Consider the following 19,515-nt stretch of genomic DNA (forward strand, 5'->3'; position numbering starts at 1 on the left):
GGTGCTGTGGCAGTGCCAGAGTGAACTGGGGCACTGCTCTGCCCAGCCTCTGTCTCTGCTCACCTTCGCTTCTTCCAGACGGTACGCTTCCTTACTGTGTTTTAGAATCTGACATTATTCTTCCTTGGCTCTAAAATTTTTTTATTTCTTCAAAGCTCAGCAAGGAGGCATGCGGCTAACGTGACATTTGGGGCCCCTGGGGGTAGGCCACGTATCATGGGAAATCAGAGTAATCCGTATATTTTGATACCGTGCCAAGGACTCAGGTTCAGTTTATGTCAAGCGTTCTGTTCGGTTGCTTAGAATACGTCCCGTGAACTGACGGTGGAAGGGACCACCTCAGACCTCCCTCCCTCCCTGTCTGTCTGTTTGTCTGTCTGTCAGCCTGTCTCCCAACTGTCTGTCTGTCTGTCGATCCATCCATTATCTCTCATCTGTCTACATATCATTCATCTCCTTTGTATTGTATTTGATGGAATTTGTATTTGATTCCTTTTTTTTTTGCCTGGCAGCAAAATCTTATATGGGCTGTTAGGTACCTTTTATATTTTGCTTTATTATTTCTAAGTGTAAAGGGAATTTAATTATTACTAAGTTGTATTTTTAAACTTCTCCTCAGCATAAACATTTTCCATTTCCCCCCCAATACCTGATAATATAAATTCAGGCTTTCTTGCTTTTTTAAACCAATCAGAGTTACTGAGATAATTACCAGGTATTAGCAAGACGGATCACTTTGACCATGAGGAGAAAATCCTCAGTAGCCAGATGATTTCAGTTTGACAAGCCATGGGGTATTATTAGTCATGTGCAAGCCAGCCTTGGCCATGCTTGTCTTGTGCAGGAATACTTTGCTACAGGCATCAAGTCTAAACTGTTCATTTGCATAGATGTTCGGAGTATTACCCGGAGTTAGGCATGATAAACTGTATTTACATCCTACAAAATGAATGCAGTGTTATTGAATTTAGCAGGAAAATGCCTGTCTTAAGGACATGAGTATTATCTGACTAGAAGCAAACGGATATGCGGAAGTGTTTTTTGTTTGTTTGTGGCTTGTTGTTGTTTTTTGTATACAAAGGAGAAAGAGAAGGGACTTACAGAGTTTGAGAACATGCTCGCTCCCGTCATACAGCATTCTAACAGGGGTATCGTATGGGTCGAGAACTAACATCCACTGGGCTCAAGGCTTCTCTGTGATTCAGAGATGTGCGTATGCAGTTCAGGGCATGTTGAGAGTCTGCTGGGAGGTGGCACCGTGGAGAGAGTGGAAAGTAGGGATCAGGCATCCACAGTGCTGGTCATCAGGATGCTTACAGTCTCGGAAGGGGAGACACATCTGAAAATGAAAAACATGACGCGTCTGAAGTGTTGAATACTGTGGCAGAGGCAAGGACAGGTATGCTGCATGTGAGGAGAGATGCACCTGGTCCGTCGGAGGCAGGAGGGGTGAGCGAGGAAGGCTTTTCTCAGCGATGGGAAGTCTTTCACTGGAGTCGTGCAGCATGAGTAAGAGTTAGAGAGGTTGACAAAGGAGGGGCGGTTCTGAGGTTGAGGGACCAGCAAAAGTGTGGGGCTGCGAAGCCACGGGCACATCATGCTCCAGCGGACGTCGCAGGGCACGAGATTGGAGCGGGTCAGAGTTAGGAGTGGAGGGGGAAGATGGATTCCAGACACACTGAGTAGATTAAACACCCACCAAACCTGTTGAGAGTGTGGGCTGGGATGGAGAGGATGAAGCGATGGCAATGGCTTCTCCATCTCTGGCAATGTCAGGGCTGCCATTAGCCCAAAAGGGGTCTTTGAATTAGAAAAAGATACATTTTCTTCCTGGCGGATGGAAAGTCTGTGGCAGGAGGAATGGCGTGTGTGCAGAGCCCAGGGTGGGTTTCAGCTTCCACTGGCCCCTTGGCTTGGTGCTCTTGTGCAGTGCACAGTCTGAACAACTGTCAGGGGCGGACATGGCCACTTGCATCATTAGTGCAAATATGGAGAGCGAGTGGAACTGGGCGGCCGTGAGAGGGGCAGTGACACGCTCAGTGGTGAATGTGCTTAGTCTGTAGTATTTAGGGTCACTGTTCAGGGGGACATATCAAATAAGAAGTTGGATATATGATTCTAAAACACTGGGGAGTACAGGTGATTTGAGTCCATTAAACTTTTAAAAACTTACAGGTAAATTGTAGTTAAAATTATTCAAAGGGAATGACCTTCTGAATTATAGCTCCAATGGGACTTATATAATACTAGTGGTTGGTTCTCCAGCATGGTTAATCGCTCTATCAAAAAACGAATTCCAAGTAACTTATTAAAGAATGCCTACTACTTACTAATGTACCAAAGGATGGTCATGATAAATTGGATTGGTGAAAAGTTTTCTTCTCTGTTGCAGATTGCCGTGCTATGCCTTGTATGACTAAGACCTCGTACCTAGAACACCTCTGCCTTGACACTTGTGGAGACTCAGACCATGTGAGTACAGAAGCTGTATAGGAAAATTGCAGCGAATCCTAATTGGTTAGTTCAGCTAAGCAGAAAACCAAAATTTCGTGAGAGGGAGGACCAAAGAAATAATATCTATTTTTTGTGACATGTATTCTAGATGAGGTGGAAAACTTATCTCTTTTCCCCATTAATTTATTATTGTACTAGGGGCTGTAAAATCAACAGTGAAATTTTTATGTCAGCTTATTTATCAGGATATTTATGGCAAACAGTTATAAGAGGTATAATTGAAAGCATGGTTATTTTTGTTTGTTTGTTTTTGTAATTCTAAAGGAGAAAAAAACCCATCACTCTTTCTGTGGCACTATTTTGCAGAAAAACACTGCTAAGGAGTGCTAAAGTGGCAATGAAACAGCCCAACAGGAAGAGGAAGCTCAGGATGGATTCCAGAGAGCGTTTGAATCAGGATGGATGCTTGGTAGGTTGTCAGTTCCTGGACCCTTCCTGTAGTTTGTGCTCATTGTGGGAATTCGCAGTGTAATTTGTACATCTCCTACAGTGACAGCAGAGACGTTTTTTTCAGTCACTCGAAACCGGTTGCTTCTGGTTGAGTTTTATGTAGCGTGGTATAGAATATATGTGTCATTAACTCTGGTACATTTTACAAGGTAATCTTGGGAATTCCCTGGCGGTCCAGTGGTTAGGACTTGGTGCTTTCACTGCCAAGGGCCCGGGTTCAATCCCTGGCCGGGGAACTAAGATCCCATAAGTCACGCCGTGCAGCCAAAAAAAGTGATAATCTTCATATGAAAGGTGAAAGGAGGGCTTTTCTTTTAAAAAGATGGAGGTAATTGATCACTATCAAGTAAGGGACAGAGGTTGTGAACTCACTGTAGGGGTTGTGTTTGTCAGGGTTCTCCAGAGGACCAGAACCAATAGGAGTAGTTGACAGCCCTGTCACAGTCTCTGTCCCTACTTGATAATGATGAATTATATGTATATGTGTAGAGAGAGACGTATTTTAAGGAATTTAAAAAAAAATAAATGTATTTATTTTTATTTATTTATTATTTTTGGCTGTGTTCGGTCTTTGTTGCTGTGTGTGGGCTTTCTCTAGCTGCAGCGAGCGGGGGCCACTCCTTGTTGTGGTGTGCGGGCTTCTCATTGCGGTGGCTTCACTTGTTGCAGAGCACAGGCTCTAGAGCGCGCGGGCTTCAGTAGATGTGGCGTGTGGGCTCAGTAGTTGTGGCTCGTGGGCTCTAGAGCGCAGGCTCAGTAGTTGTGGCTCATGGGCTTAGTTGCTCCGTGGCATGTGGGATCCCCCAGGACCAGGGCTCGAACTGTGTCCCCTGCATTGGCAGGCAGATTCTCAACCACTGCACCACCAGGGAAGCCCTATTTTAAGGAATTGACTCATGCAGTGATGGGGACTGACTAGTGGCAGTCTGGAGACCCAGAAAAGAGTTGATGTTACAGTCTTGAGTCCAAAGGCCATCTGGAGGCAGATTCCCTGTTCTTCAGGGGGAGGTCAGTCTTTTTTCTTGCAGGGCCTTCAGCTGATTGGATGAGGCCCACCTCACCATGGAGTGTAACCTGCTTTTCTCAGATTCTACTGTTTAAATGTTAATTACATCTGAAAAATATGTCACAGTAACATCTTGACATCTAGGGGACATACATTGCATCGTGCCTCTAGTTCCCTGTGCTGTTTCCTTATGACAACTTCTTGTATTCCTACAAATGTCAGGGTGGGCAGAAGTGACCAGGAGACCTCCTCCATGGTGATGGTTTTGGGGATGGTAGGCCATTAGAGCGTTCTCAGGGGCTCTCGTCATTTATTTGGGTGTGGGTTTTGGTGTCTTCATGTGGGTTGTAGTTGTGCATTTACACATTATGCAGTGGTGAAGTGACACAGTGTCATACTTACATTCTTTGGTTTGATGCCAGGTTGGTGTGGCTCCGTGACCTCCAGGCATTAAATGAGAAGTGTCCAGCGATGATCTGGTCTGAGGTTGGTTTTAAGATGTTAAACATATAGGCCCACGTCAAGCTAGAGAGCTGTTTCCTCAGCCTCAGCCCCACTGGGAAGTGGCGTGGTTAACGTGGAGGCTGAGGTCCTGTTCCCCTTGAGGTCCAGACGGGACTGGTACCGTGAGTGCCGAGTGGTCTAAGTGTATCCCAGAGAACTAGCTGTCTAAGAGGTTGCTTGGATCAGACTTGGGGAGGCCTGCACCTGTCTTGAGTTATGTGAGGATGCTGTTCTTCTCAGCATTTTAGGTCTGCCATGTCATGTCTTCTGAGGAGAACAGGGTATTTGATGTGTTTAAAGTTATTCTTGGACAGTGGTTCTCCTGCTGTGGTCTCTGGACCAGCAGTGTCAGCATTGCCTGGGAGTTTGTTAGAAATGCAGCTTCTTTGGTCCCACTGTAGACCTGCTGACCAGATGCTCTGGGCGTGGGGTTCAGTGGTCTGTATTTTACCAAGCCCTCCAGGCAGTTCTGATACACGGCCATATTTGAGAAGCATTGTCCCAGGGAAAAAGTTGGACACATCTTCCCTGCTAATAGTGCTAGAGCTAATCCATATTGTCTGCTGCATATTTTAAAAATATTTTAGTGTAAAATTTGAGACCACTTCTCCTATCTAAATATATTTTCTACTTTTTCTCAGTATCATTTCCCTTTAAGCAGCTAAAATTGTTACTGCCCCGTCTTAGTTCTTGTTACCTTGCCCTTCAACATGAATGAATATTTGACCTGCTATCTCATCTGTATTGGCACAAATCCCAGTTTTCTCCTAAAGCCCAACTTGGTTTCCAATTTAATGCTGGTGCTTTTACCATTATTTCCATCCCACACTGGGGTTTTCGGTTTTGTGAACCCCAGGGGTGCTCAGCACTTACTACTCAGGTGCTGTTTGAGCTTGGCGCCTTGCGTAGCTGGATTTCTGAAAATATCTGTTGAATGATGTTCCTGGTGTTTAATAACATCTCCGTGCAAATGGACTTCTTTGGTCAATAGTAAGAAAATGATATTTCCGAGGGCCGTATTACTCATCTGAGGTCTAAGGTGTTTAGAACATAAAATTAGTTTAAAGGATATTCACAGAAGACCAGGGGAAAGATGTGCATTTGGGGTGAATTCCACATTGCCATGTCCGTTTGGGGCTCATTGCCAGTGTCCATTTCCATTAGTTAAGTTGAATGGTTTAATTCACAAAGCAGGGTCACATCTGTGGCTGCATTCACCGTGGAGGGAAAGGGGTTCAGTCACTGAAATCATGTTTGAATTTTGCTTGAAATATCAATAACATCCTTTACTTTCTATGTTACCCTTCTTGTTTTAAAGTGACATTTCCAGCCAGCCAAGCAAAATAGCATTGGCAGGTTAAGAACATAAAACATCAAACTAATGACAGTTGGGTGCTTTCTAAACATCTGCTTTTGAGACAGTAATGTCAGGAGATGTGATAATTTTTAGATGCTGATATTAATATCTGTCAATGAATGTCTTCCTAGGCTAATATTTCCATGTAGAATTTTAAAATATTTATTTATATTTTTCAGTATGCAGACACATGGTTAAAAAAGACCACGTAGTACAGACAGGTATTGAAATAAGAAGTAAATTCTTTACTGAGTAAATTCTCCCCACACCCGCTAAACCCCCAGTCTTTTCATAAAGATGTGACCACTGTTTACACTTTCTTGTGTATCTATATAGGGATCAACAAACAAAACAAAAAAACAAAAAAGAAAGCTAAGAAACCCAAATCCTTTATGCACGTACACATATATACATAATACATACATATACATAGCCCAGATGGGCTTACACTCTGGCTATTGTTCTGTACTTCGCATTTTTGCGCTTAAGCATGTATATCTTGGAGATGCAAATCTTCTCATTGTTTTCAGTGGCGCATAGTATTCCACTCTGTGAATGTACCGTAACTTATTGAAACAGTGCCCTGCTGTAAACATTAAGGTGATTTTAATTTTTTGTCTTTACACACCAAGTTACATCCCGTGTTCTTATTCATATGTCTTGGTATACTTTTGCAATTGACTCACAGGCAAAATCTCACCAGTAGAATCCTTGTCCTAAAAAGTTTGTGCCTGTAAAATTTTGATTCGCCTTTCATGTCGTCCTGCAAAGAGGGCGTCCCAGGTTACACTCTGACACCACCCGTGACCGTGCCTCCGCTCCTTAGGCTTCATCTCACGTCTTACGTCCCGTGTGCTCAGTTCTGCCCTGTGGACGACTTGCCTGCTGGTCTGGCAGGTGGTGCTGCCGCAGACTTGAAGAGAGGGCTTCCCCTGCCCCTTGGACTCTTTCTCACATCATGCTTTTCACAACATCCCACACAGAGATGAGTGTCCTGCGGGTGCCTTGGTAGCCTTGGCCACCCCCCACCCCTAGGACTGCTGGCAAAGTGTGGCCACATGGTAACTGGGGAAACGAAGCATTGTTTTCAAAGTGGTTTCGTGGATGTTTGGTGCGTACGTGGGTGTTCTGGGCATAAAACCCCAAACCATATGTAGGCTGTACAGTTTCAAATTCCCTTCTTAAAAATGCAAGTTTCTCAAATGAAAAAAGGAGATTTTGTTTGACTATACAAGAATAAAGTACGTGTTGTCTAATTGTGTATATAAAATACCTGATGCTGAATAAATGTTAGTGCCCATTCTTCCTCTCCCTCTGCAGCTCTTAAAAATCTGTGAATCTGTACCTAATTCATGAGTTATGAACTTTGAGAAATAGAAAGATGAGGCATTATTTATTCTTAAGCATCTTAGAGTATTGCTGAATAAAAGAGAACTGACTTAGGTCGAGTAATGCAGTGTGACTAAGATCTGAGGTCCATGTAGCCTTCAGAGAAAGGTAGGATCACTGAGGGCAGAGTCTGACCTTGAAGGATGAAGAATATCTAAGATGTCCATATTTTAGTTTATTTAAAAATAAAAATATCTAATGCACATGTAATGCTGTTACAACACATGGCTCTTAAATACAACCTGGTAAAATGCAAAATGAGGGAATACAAATTATTTGCTTAAAATCTGGATATTCTGTAGGCAGCTAACCTTGAGAGAGAAGGAAGTTGAAGGGTCATAGCTGATACTGTCTGGCCAAGGAAGCAGCAGGAGCCTGGGTTGGGGGCTGGAAGCAGATACGACGACCTGTGTGACGCCTGGCGGGATTATAGTGGTTGTAATGACTTTTCTGACTGAGCAGTTTTGTAGGGTGAGTGCTGGGATGCGAGTCAGGGTATTTGGATTTTGGTCTTTGGCTCTGGTGATAAGTAGCTCTGTGACCAAGGACAAGCCCTTCGCCAGGCTGAGGCTCAGTTTCTTTGTCTCTAGAACAAAAGTCTTAGATTAGAAGATTTTTAAGGGCCTTTTAATTTCAGTAAGTCTAAGGTTTGGTACACAGTGAGATAGTAAGGTGAGCGGGGTGCATGTGGGTGGCCAAGTTCAGACAGTCTTGATGTTGGGGCCACTGGACTTGACATACCAACAGGAGGGAGCCGTGGTTGGCTGCAGCTGGGGTGGAGTGCAGGGCAGTCTTTTTTATAATATCCTTAAGTAGACATCAAAAAAATGTTTAGGGTAGGATTATTTCATTTTCTTATTTTTTCAGTGGTATCTGACTTTTTAAATCCTTTTGTTGCCCCGCACACGACTGATAGCAGCTTGTATCAGCGAGTAGAATCCATTTATATATGGAGGAACTGCAGAAAGGAGATGTTAATAAAAGTGTTTTAGACTTTTTTCCCTTTTTTTGGGTGTAAGTCTTAACAAATACTGTTTTAAAATATACCTGAGTTTTTGTTTTTGTTCACGTTTAGCCAGGTAAACGGATCGAGACGATTGCCATTGAAAAGGATAGTTTGTGATTCCCATTTCCCAAGAGGAGGGGGCACATCACACCAGACAGGGCCCTGTGGCGAAGCACCAGAGTTGGTCAGGGGGCCGCAGGGGCGAGGGGAAACCAGGGGCAGGAGTCTTTATTGTGGTTTTCTTGGAAATGAACGGGGGAGGCAAGGTGAACAAGCTAAGCAGGTTCAGGATTGGCTAGTTTGGATAATTTCCGTGGTCTCTGGCTACCGGGCTGGCTCTGATCCTCCAGTACCTGGCCCAGGGTTGGTTTAGGGCAAGTGGATAGTGTCCCAGACTGCAGGAGCCAGTAAGGAAAAGGGAGTGGGCTGTGGACTCAGGAGGCATGACCCCGGGCTCCTTGTTTGCTGTCTCCAGGAATTGGCTCACACTGAGAGGGACAGTCCCTCCCCAGTCCCCAAGGCCCCCAAATGTCAGTCACAGAATACAGAAAATAAAAATCGTGATGAATACAATTACGAAAGAGAGATTCCATTCGGGGTATTTGAACGAGATGAGGGCATTTGCCTCTGTGTCTGCATCTCAATTCCAGTAGAGCAATGGGGACCACCCTGTCCTGTATTTTTATCTGAAAGGTTAATTTCAGTTATCTTCAGTTTGCGTCCCACGTGGGATCAGAGCAAAAGAGAATTTTGAAAAGTAGACTTGACACAGCAGGTGAAATTCAAATAGTAGTTTATTACTGGAGATACTGTATAGGATTTTAGTGTTTTCTATAGTTCCAGAAACCAGTAGGTATTACCCTTCATTCTTTTTTTTTTTTTACCAACTTTTTTTTTTTTCAAAGTTTAGGGCTGCTCTGTTTATTTATTTATTTATTTATTTATGGCTGTGTTGGGTCTTCGTTTCTGTGCAACGGCTTTCTCCAGTTGTGGCAAGCGGGGGCCACTCTTCATCGCAGTGCACAGGCCTCTCACTATCGTGGCCTCTCTTGTTGCGGAGCACAAGCTCCAGACACGCAGCCTCAGTAGTTGTGGCTCACGGGCCTAGTTGCTCCGCGGCATGTGGGATCTTCCCAGACCAGGGCTCGAACCCGTGTCCCCTGCATTAGCAGGCAGATTCTCAACCACTGCGCCACCAGGGAAGCCCACCCTTCATTCTTCTGGAAGAGGAACATCAGGATGCTTGAACATCCTGTGCTCAAGGACCTGTCTGACAGTGAGCGAAAGGAAGGGGTGTCATCTGATGGTTCCACGGTGACGACCTGAAATTGCCAAACACAAATCAGTGGGTGAAAAACCCTTTTGCTTTGCTTCCTTGATTGGACTTCTCAGACCGGGAACCGTAGGCACTGATTAATTAGAAAACATCACTGTAACGTGTAGTAAAAGTATATGATGCATCCAGGGCCATCAGGAAGGAACAGAATGTCAAGCCTTTTTGGTTATTTTCCCAGCTCATAACCCTCTCTTCCAGAACGATGGATTTGAGTTGGCTAATGGAAAGGTACCACAGCAAAGACTTATTTTATGTTCCTTAAACTATTATCTCCCCTTTTTCAGAGCAGTGTTCTTTTTTTTTACTTAAAGCTTTATTTTCAGTTTTCAGAACTAAAGTTTGAAACCTGGCAAGGCATAGTAATGGTTTTGTTTTTCTCAATTCATCTTGATTTCCTGAAGTGTTCTGTTTGAGAGGATAAGGAAAAGTGCTCATTTTTCCTTTTTTAAAAGATTAACTCTATCCATTAATAGCAGTGTGGATTTACTACCTTTAGGAAATAATTAATTAACCCAGACAGACGCAAAGAATGTTAAAGCTAACAGGAGCTTTGGAGAACATTTAGTCCAATCCCTTTATTTTACAGACAAAAGAAATCAGATCCAGAGAATATGTGTCATTTGTTCCCAGTTACCTAGCTCTTTGGGTAAATAGGTGGGGTTGGGATTTGGCCTTAGGTTATCGGACCCCCAATTCAGCATTTTTTTCTGCCCTATTATATGATATTAAATCATTTTTTGTTTGCAAAAAAAATGTCCTAAAAATGAGGTCAGTATATCGTAAGAGAAATGTAAATTTATTCTGTAATACAAAATCATGATCTTTCATGTGTATGTCTACATATCTATAACCTTACTCCATCTAAAAAAACACATGGACATCAGGAGCTTGAGTAATTTAACTTTGAAGCGAAAGGTAATGTTATTTTTGTGAGGAATATGTTTTTTCTATCTAGGTAGAATTTCAGTGGCAAATAAAGAAGTGTGAACCAAACATTCTAATCCACTAACTGAGTGACACACAGCACATTATATATTTCTTTTTATATTTGAATGATACAGTGATTATAGAAATGCTTCAGTAGCTGTTGTGCTCACATAGCCAACCCTGTTTCTTGTTACCATTTCAGTTTTGCGGTAGAACATTTATGAGAAGAGACTTGCCTTGTTTTGAATTACGTAAATTTCCCGTGCATTGAGTGGGTAAAGAGGGATGGAGTTGGGGTGAAGAGCTGCCGTAGAAAATTAGACCTGATTCAGTTCATCATCTCACATGCAGTGGAACAGAGGTAGATAGGATTGGGTTACTGCCTCCCCGTTCTCCCTTCCCCCGTGACCGTGGACTTGCAGCGCCTTGTGTGGTCCACAGACCTTCAGCAGCGGCATCAACTGGGGGCTTGTTGGAAACTCGTGCTCTTAGGCCCTTCCCAGACCCACGGAATCCAGATGTGCATTTTAACAGGCTTCCCAGATGATTCATATGCATGTTAAAGTTTGAGGAACACTGGGTTATAGTATGTTTTGTAAGGATGCAACTGTATTACTTGCACAAAGATATCCATGAAAACTTTGGACATGAAATCTGCTAGGCACAAAAGTACCATTCTTGAACCTTGCATTCATGCCTTGAGTCAGCAAGTATTTGTTAAGCTGGACGAGGGGCCAGGCTATGCTTTGGGGAGGAAAGATGGTTAAGACCCTGTCTGCCTTCAGTAAGCTCAGCAAAGCGGACGAGACCAGTAAGAGAGAAGCTGGTCATGCAGTGTGGTAGGCCCAGTATTAGAGATGTATACAGGATATTTCCAGGCTTCAGAAGGTTACCTGACTTAGCATGGGTGAGGTGGGAAGCAGAGAAGAGGAGGTAGGATCAGAGAAAGCTTCCCGGGGGAGAAATAGGCACATGTTAGCTTTCTATTGATGATAGCAAATCACCACAAGCTTAGTGGCTTATTACAACACATTGACTGTTACCTCACACTGCCTGTAGGTCAGATGTCCAGGCATGGCTTAAATAGAGTCTCTGCTCAGGGGCTCAAAGGGTAAAATCAAATGGTTGGACTGAGTTCCTTTTGCAGCTCTGTGGCCTCTTCTGAGCTCAGATGGTTGTCGGCAAAATTCAGTTCCTTGTAGTTGTAGGACTGAGGTTCCTGCCTTCTTGCTGGCTATCACGCAGAGGCCAGCCTCAGCTCCAGGGAGCCCCACAGCTCCTTGCCCTGTGGTCCTCTCACAACAAGGCAGCCTGCTTTTTTTAGGCCAGCCAGAGACTCTCCTCCAGTCAGCTGAGGGGAGTTGTACGTTGTAATGCAATTGAGGGGGTGACCATCCCATCACTTCTGCCATTTTCTGTGGTCTAGAAGCAAGTGACGGGGAGGGGACTTGGGGGTGGCTTCTTGGCATCATCTGGGGATCCTGCCCACCGTGAGGTGATTTCACTGCGGCTGGGAGGGAGAGCGGGACGGACTGCGTGACCGAGGCGTGGGTCCCGGAAGCCGCAGAGTGAGTTCTGGGGACTCTGAACAGGAGATGCAAGAGCATTAGAGTGAAGATGAGGAACTAATTTTGTGCTGGCTGAGTTTCAGGAGCCTGTAGGGCATCCAGATGAAGCCGTACAGTGGACTTGGGATCTGCACATCTGTAACTTGATGGAGGGAGACGTGGGTCCATTGGTCGCCGTGTGTGAGACTGAGTGGCCTGGATGCCAGGGGCTGAGCGAGGCAGGCGGGGGGCGGGGTGGAAGCCCTGGAGGGCAGGGTGATGGTTGTGCAGGGGTGGAGGCCGGTGCACGCGAGCTGTGTGGAGGACGGACCCTGCACAGTGGGATGGGGAGGAGGGAACGGCGGGGACACCCAGCCTTCACTTTGTCCTCGATCAGCCATGAACAGCTGGCAGACACCTGAACAGTGAAGGGCAGCCGGTGCACGAACACTGGACATTGCATTCCATTTGTTCCCTAAAACCCAGCACTGTTCCTGGCACATTAATTGCCCAATAAATATTCTTTAAATAAGTAATTAACTCAGGGTTTTAAGATTCCTCTTTACTCCTCCCTCAGGATTCTTCTTCCATCAGAGATCTTGTTCATCCAAGATATGCTTTTTCAGTTAGAAAACATATAGAAGATAACTTAATTTTGATTAAGTCTTGATGCACTCTTGGCAGTTTGAAATCTGGCAAAACACCTACGATAACTGCCATTAACTGAGAGTCTACATGTGGCATGTGCTTAGTAGGGCTCTACCCGTGTATCTCTAATCCTCAAAACAATTCAGTAAACAAGTTATGATTACCTCCAAGTCACAAATTAGGAAACCGAAACTCAGAGAGGTTAAATCACTTGCCCAGGGTCACACAGCTGGTGAGGGGAGAAGCAGGGGTGTAAACCCTCAGCTGTCTGACTCTAAGACTTGTACAGAACAGAACCTCTTACTGCGTGTAAAACACAAAGTAGCCCAGGAAACATATCAAAACATCAGGCTGTAATAAGTAAAGCATCGTGGCCCTGGTACTTGGATAGACAGGTAAACTAAAGAAACAGAAGAGGCAAATGCACCTGGGGGTTTAGTGTATAGGACACAGGTCTTAGACTGATGGGAGGAGGGGGACCATCCCATAAGTGGTCTTGGGACAGGTGACGAGCCACCTGGGTAAAAATAGTGTGTCTCAACTTCACACCATGTCCTGGCACAAATTCAAATTTGTCAAAGGTTTAAGTGTAAGAAACAAACCATAAGTGTAAAAGGCATAAACAAAGAAGAAGGTTTTTATGATGTGGGAATAGAGAAGGATCTTCTATTACTCAATAATAGCAGCCATAAAAGAAAAGTTTGATAATTTTATTTCTCAAAATAAACAACAAAAATCCTTGCATATTAAAAATACTGTAAGAGAAGTGAAAAAGAGAAATGACTAACCAGGAAAAAATAAATAATGCCTCTCATATTGTAGACAAAGGACTAATCTTCCTAATTTATTGAGACCAAAAGATGAGTAGTCATTCCAACAGAAAAAAATGGGCCACAGATGTAAAGAGATATTTCACAGAAAAGGAAATACAATGGCTTTTAAATATACAGTCTTCAGCTTCTTCATAATGGAACAAATGCAAATAAAACGATAGTGAGATATTATGTTTTTCATCATCATCTTGGCAAAAATCCAGAACTTTGCTATCACACCCTGTGGGCAAGGCTCTGGGCAGACGGGCCTGATCCGAGGCTGTGGGGCTGTTGAGTGGGGCTTGCTGGGCGCCAGACCTAGCAGGAAAACACGAGTCTGGTTTGACCCGGCTGGTCCACTTCTGGGAAGTCATTGTGTACACATCCTGGCACATATGCAAAACGCCCCGTGTACTGGTTTTCCACCGCAGCGTTATGTGATTGGAAAAAAGATTTGAGACAACCTGGACATCCATAAACATGGGATCAGTTAAATAAATCATGAGGTATCCATTCAGAGTAATACTGTGTAACTGCGAAAAGAAGGAGTGTGCTCTTACAACCTGATAGAGACCTCCAGGGTATTTTAAGTGAAAAGAAAAGTAGAAAACAGTGCTACCTTTGTGCGCAAGAACAAGAAAATAAGAAAATATATTCTCTTCTTTTTTGCATTTTTATAAAGGAAACTTTGCAAGGATATTTCAGAATCTAGTAACGAAGATTTCTGGGTGGAGGTATTATACGTAGGCCAGATGGGGGAGAACGGGTCGGGGTGGGAGGGGAGTTTTCACTGTATTAAGGTATTATACGTAGGCCAGATGGGGGAGAACGGGTCGGGGTGGGAGGGGAGTTTTCACTGTATTAATTGTTTCTCTATTTATTTTTACCTTGAACAATGTGAACTCAAAAAATAAAATAAATTATATGTATAAACTAAGGCATCTCAAGGAGTCTATCATAATCAATTCTATATGACTATATAAACAAATGGCAGCCTGATTCAGTCATCTTCAGACTTGTTGGTTTGTTCACCTCATCAGTAAAGAAACTTCAGTCACATATCTGGATATATATGTATTATTTGTTTATTGGAAAATTATATGATTTACTACTATACAAATTGTATTTTGTACCTTAAAGCCATAGACTAAAAAAGAAACAAAAAGTACAATATAAAAATGAAATGAATAGTGATTAACAGTTAAAAACTAGTTTGCTCTCATTAAAATATTAATTTTTTGAAACCTTGTTTTAAAGCCTTGTGTTCCTGTTATCTGAAGTCTACTTTTTAGGTTTAGTTTTAATGGCTGTCATAGCTTAGATGACCAACCCTTTTGGTTTGTCTAGGACTGAAGGGTCCTCCAGTTATGGGACTTCAGTGCTGTGACTGGATCAGTCCCAGGCAAACTGGGACAGTCAGTCACCTTAGGCCTGGCTTAAAAAGATAAAAAAGTCTACAAACAATAAATGCTGGAGAGGGTGTGGAGAAGAGGGAACCCTCTTGCACTGTTGGTGGGAATGTAAATTGATATAGCCACTATGGAGGACAGTGTGGAGGTTCCTTAAAAAACTAAAAATAGAACTACCATACCACCCAGCAATCCCACTACTGGGCATATACCCTGAGAAAACCTTAATTCAAAAAGAGTCATGTCCCACAATGTTCATTGCAGCACTATTTACAATAGCCAGGACATGGAAGCAACCTAAGTGTCCATTGACAGAGGAATGGATAAAGAAGATGTGGCACATATATACAATGGAATATTACTCAGCCATAAAAAGAAACGAAATTGAGTTATTTGTAGTGAGGTGGATGGACCTAGAGTCTGTCATACAGAGTGAAGTAAGTCAGAAAGAGAAAAACAAATACTGTATGCTAACATATATATATGGAATCTAAAAAAAAAATGGTTCTGATGAACCTATGGGCAGGACAGGAATAAAGATGCAGACGTAGAGAATGGACTTGAAGCCACAGGGAGGGGGAAGGGTAAGCTGGGACGAAGTGAGAGAGTGGCATGGACATATATACACTACCAAATGTAAAATAGCTAGCTAGTGGGAAGCAGCCGCATAGCACAGGGAGATCAGCTCGGTGCTTTGTGACCACCTAGAGGGGTGGGATAGGGAGGGTGGGAGGGAGACGCAAGAGGGAGGGGGATATGGGGATATATGTATATGTATAGCTGATTCACTTTGTGGTACAGCAGCAACTAGCATACCATTGTAAAGCAATTATACTCCAATAAAGATGTTAAAAGATAAAGAATAAAATGTGAAAGAATGAAAAAAGAAAAGATATGTCCCCAAAATTACAGGAATAAACTGTAGGAAATGATTGTTGACCAAACTTACTGAATCCTGATACTTTTTTTATCAGCATCATCCATCAATTATGCAAAGGTTTTGTGTAATTCAGCTGCTGATTTTCATCTTCTTGGATGACAATCAGTTTGTCTTGGAAACTTTTCAAAAGTATTGCATATTTATACTTCCATAAGTGAGTTGAAAGCCCGCTGACACTCTTAATTTGAAAGATCTTAAAATTGGGAAACTCTGTCCCTCAACTTTTAAGTGTAAAATTATTATGAGTTTTTTTATAGGGGGCATACATTTTTTTATGGCCACAAAACTATGTAAGTGAGACCCATATCTGGACAAATGCTCTTGGAGTATCTTTCAAAAAAGAAGTGATTCTCTTTAGTCTTCGCTAAATGGTCGACTTTCCTCCAGGAGTTGCTGTGAGCCTGGCCTGATGCACTGCTGGCTCCGTGGACAGAAGCTTTGCCTTCTCAGGGTCGCTTGTGTTTGTGGTTTCTTCGCAGGGATCTTTGAAGGCATTTGTCCATCCTGTGAGGGTTGGTTGGGCTAAACTTGGACCTTAACTGAGCCTCATAAGCTGTAGCAGGTGCCGGCAGGCCGAAAGCCAGGGGAGGATGGAGGGCTTGGCGGGGGCAGGGGACGCCCTTCTTCCCTCAGCCTGCCTTTGAACCTTCCTTTCTGTCATATTTGAGCCAACAGAGAATTAAGACAATAACAAAGGGTTCCTCCTACGTCTGAATGGGTGGTGGTGTGGCACCCCCCCTCCCACCTCCCCCTGCCGCCGGGCGCTGGCTGCTGATGTAGGTCCCTTCCATTCGCAGCGCTCTTCGTGGCTTGGCTTCCAGCAAACAGAAAAGTCAATTTTCAGTGTTTCAAACAATTACCCAGAAACAGGGTCTAAACCACATTTTCTGTGTTCTAGGAGCAAGCTGAAGAAGAAAAGAAGCCCAGGGATGGTGTGACCCCTCTGAGTCACGGTAATTGTTACCACCCTTTGCAGTTTTGCTTTATAATGAATTACTTTTAAGTGACATTTTTATTAGATAGCTACAGTTGGTTTAGGTTTATTAATTTAAATCTATAATTACAGTATCGCTTGTTGACAGTGTCACATGCTCCCCTGTAGACTTCATCAGTGTCATCTAAGACTTTCAAATATGTGTATCAAGAAAATCTGAAGCTCTTAACTCATTTATTTGCCTTTGAAAAAAGAACTGATTTGTAAACTTTCCCTGTGAACAAGAAAACAAATGATGCTGCTTAGTTTGTTTATAATTCTTTGTTTAAGCTTTTCCTGGATTGGTTTAATCTTGTAATGATGGCATTCGTACTCTTCTGTTGAAGTCATGTTTTACAGGAGGTTGTACATTTGCTCCAAGATAAATGTCCCTCATTATGGTTTTTAATACATCTGTAGGTTTTAGATAACAGCTTTTTAATATTCAACTAATTCTCTGATGTTTTAAATTTAAATCAGCAAATGCAGATGCTATTTCCCTGGAATATATATTCCATATATATTGTGATTACTGCTATACAAGCAGGCAGCTGTTATTAAATTTTCTGTAAAATACAGTTGAATGTCCAACATTTGTGCTACTCCTGGTGGGAAAGAAGCATGTAAATTTGATAATTCTCCTCTAATGAACTTTTAAAGTACCATAAGTATTTAAGTTTCTTTCCCTCCAATAATGGAAACAACTGAAAATATCTTAAAAAATGACAAACAAGTATTGAGGTTTTTAAAGACCATATATAATGCTTAGTCTTGGCACGCAATATTGAAAATTTGTGATCTTCTACCTAAATGATTTTTAAAAATAAAAGTTGTTTTCTATCAGAAGCAAAATATACTGCTTTAAATTTCTTTTCTTCTTTTGCTGTCACCCCAAGTCCCATCATGTTCTTTGCTGAAAAAGCAAAATAGAATACAGTAATTTGACAGTTATGTAACTTGATGTTCAGTTTCATTGAAATACACTCCAGTTATGCAACACTGGAATTCTAGAAATAAATTTGGACTGTACCTGGCCCCAACAGCAGGGGTTTTTTTTAAACAATTTTATTTCTTCTCAGAGAGAGGTTGTGATTTATTACGTTGTTGTCTCTCCCCTGCAGCTATATTTTCCACACTAATGTAAATTGTTTTAGATTCTCTTATTCCACGGTTGAAGCATTTATTCTGGGAAAAGAAAAGCAGACTTAAGCCAACAAATTAAAAATATTCAGTCCTCAAAACTAAGATTTTTTTAGTAATTTAGTATTTATAGTTTTCATTGTAGCCAGTTACATGTTTATCTTAAGTAGTTTTTCAGTTTTACTAGGAAATAGCTTTTTGCTGTTGTTCTTCCTTTGCCAGACTTATTTTGTAGTTAGTGGTCCATTCCCCAAAGTGTCATCCTGTGGCTTATTCTTCTCCAAGTCTGACGCTGGTGTCATTGCTGTTTTCCCCAGCTGTGGAACATAGCTAAATGTTTAGAAGAAGGATGAGATTTGGTTTGTGTATACAGATGCTGCAAACTGCTCGTTGAATACAAATTGAATTATTTGAGGGGCTTTTGAGGATTTATATTTTTACTACTTTTAATGCGATAAAGGAAACTATTCCCTAAATTGCCTATCTTAGTATTATAATGGGGATCTTCCTCCTATAGTTCCTGGAAATAGTTTAATCTTTTCTGTAGGCTGCTTGCTAAACAAAATAGATTGAGTCACTTACCTTAGGCCTTAAAAATAATAACAAAAGAAAAACAAAAACTGTGTACTCATACATATTTATATGTGAACAGAAAATTGTATTAAAAAATAAACAATTTCTGTAGTGATTTTACCACAAGCAAGGCATTTCTTTGGAAATCACTACAAACTAATTTATTGAATGCCCAATCTCTGTCACTAACCTTGACCTCTGTGTTACAGATGATGAAGCTTTGAGGGGCCATTTGACTTACTTAGGGTAAAACTAACTAGTTACTGGTGGATCTAGGGTTTGAGCCCACATCTAGCAAGTTCTGAAGCCTGTGGTCTTTCTACTTTACCTGTGGTCTTTCTATTTTATCATTTCCCCTTCTCTGTAGCTATTAAGACCAAGGTAGAGAAAACTGGAATCTTGCTTAGAAGTGGGATGGGAAGAGTAACTGCTAATAGTTAAAGTATTAAGGGTGTCTCATGTGGCCCTCTGTGTCCTTGGGGACTGGCTGCACTTAATTTTTCTTGACATAGTCATGCCATGAGATTAATTTTCCGGTTCTTTTGGAAACTCTCAGCTATATTATTCCTATATTATTCAAAAAATTTACCAACTGTCTTAGACACCCTTAAGAGAAGACTTGTCTCGGTAAGAATTATTTATTAATAATTATGTATGATGGAGATTATAGAATTTAGTATTGTCAATCACTATATAATCCCAGACCTCTACATTTGAAGTCTCCAAAATAAAAACAACTGATTTCTTCAGTTGGACAAGTGATCTGGCTTTTTCCCTTGGTAATTTTGAGTGCTCTTTTAAACTAATGCTAATATTTCTTTCGTTTAATGTTAGGACTGTGAGGTCTTTATAATCGTAAAAGCAGTAGAAGAAATTATAAAGGAATATGAGATATATATACATCCAAATTAAACTGTGTACACCAAAGAACCTCATAATAAACAAAATTAAAACGGAAATAACAAACTGGCAAGTATTTACCAC

At 42.0% G+C, this 19,515-nt stretch overlaps 1 protein-coding gene across 1 annotated transcript in view; it reads left to right on the top strand.

Moving 5' to 3' along the window:
- Positions 1–2,453: 2,453 nt before the first annotated feature.
- Positions 2,454–19,515, top strand: part of L3MBTL4 (L3MBTL histone methyl-lysine binding protein 4) — a 307,787-nt gene continuing 290,725 nt past the window's right edge. The window contains exons 1-3 of the mRNA XM_068562443.1: positions 2,454–2,472; positions 2,821–2,923; positions 16,744–16,798. Coding sequence (XP_068418544.1) covers positions 2,852–2,923; positions 16,744–16,798 — 127 coding nt within the window. The 5' untranslated portion in view covers positions 2,454–2,472; positions 2,821–2,851. The remainder of the gene's footprint in view (positions 2,473–2,820; positions 2,924–16,743; positions 16,799–19,515) is intronic.

Source organism: Eschrichtius robustus, chromosome 14, assembly GCF_028021215.1.
Source record: "Eschrichtius robustus isolate mEscRob2 chromosome 14, mEscRob2.pri, whole genome shotgun sequence".
Classification (NCBI taxonomy): domain Eukaryota; kingdom Metazoa; phylum Chordata; class Mammalia; order Artiodactyla; family Eschrichtiidae; genus Eschrichtius; species Eschrichtius robustus.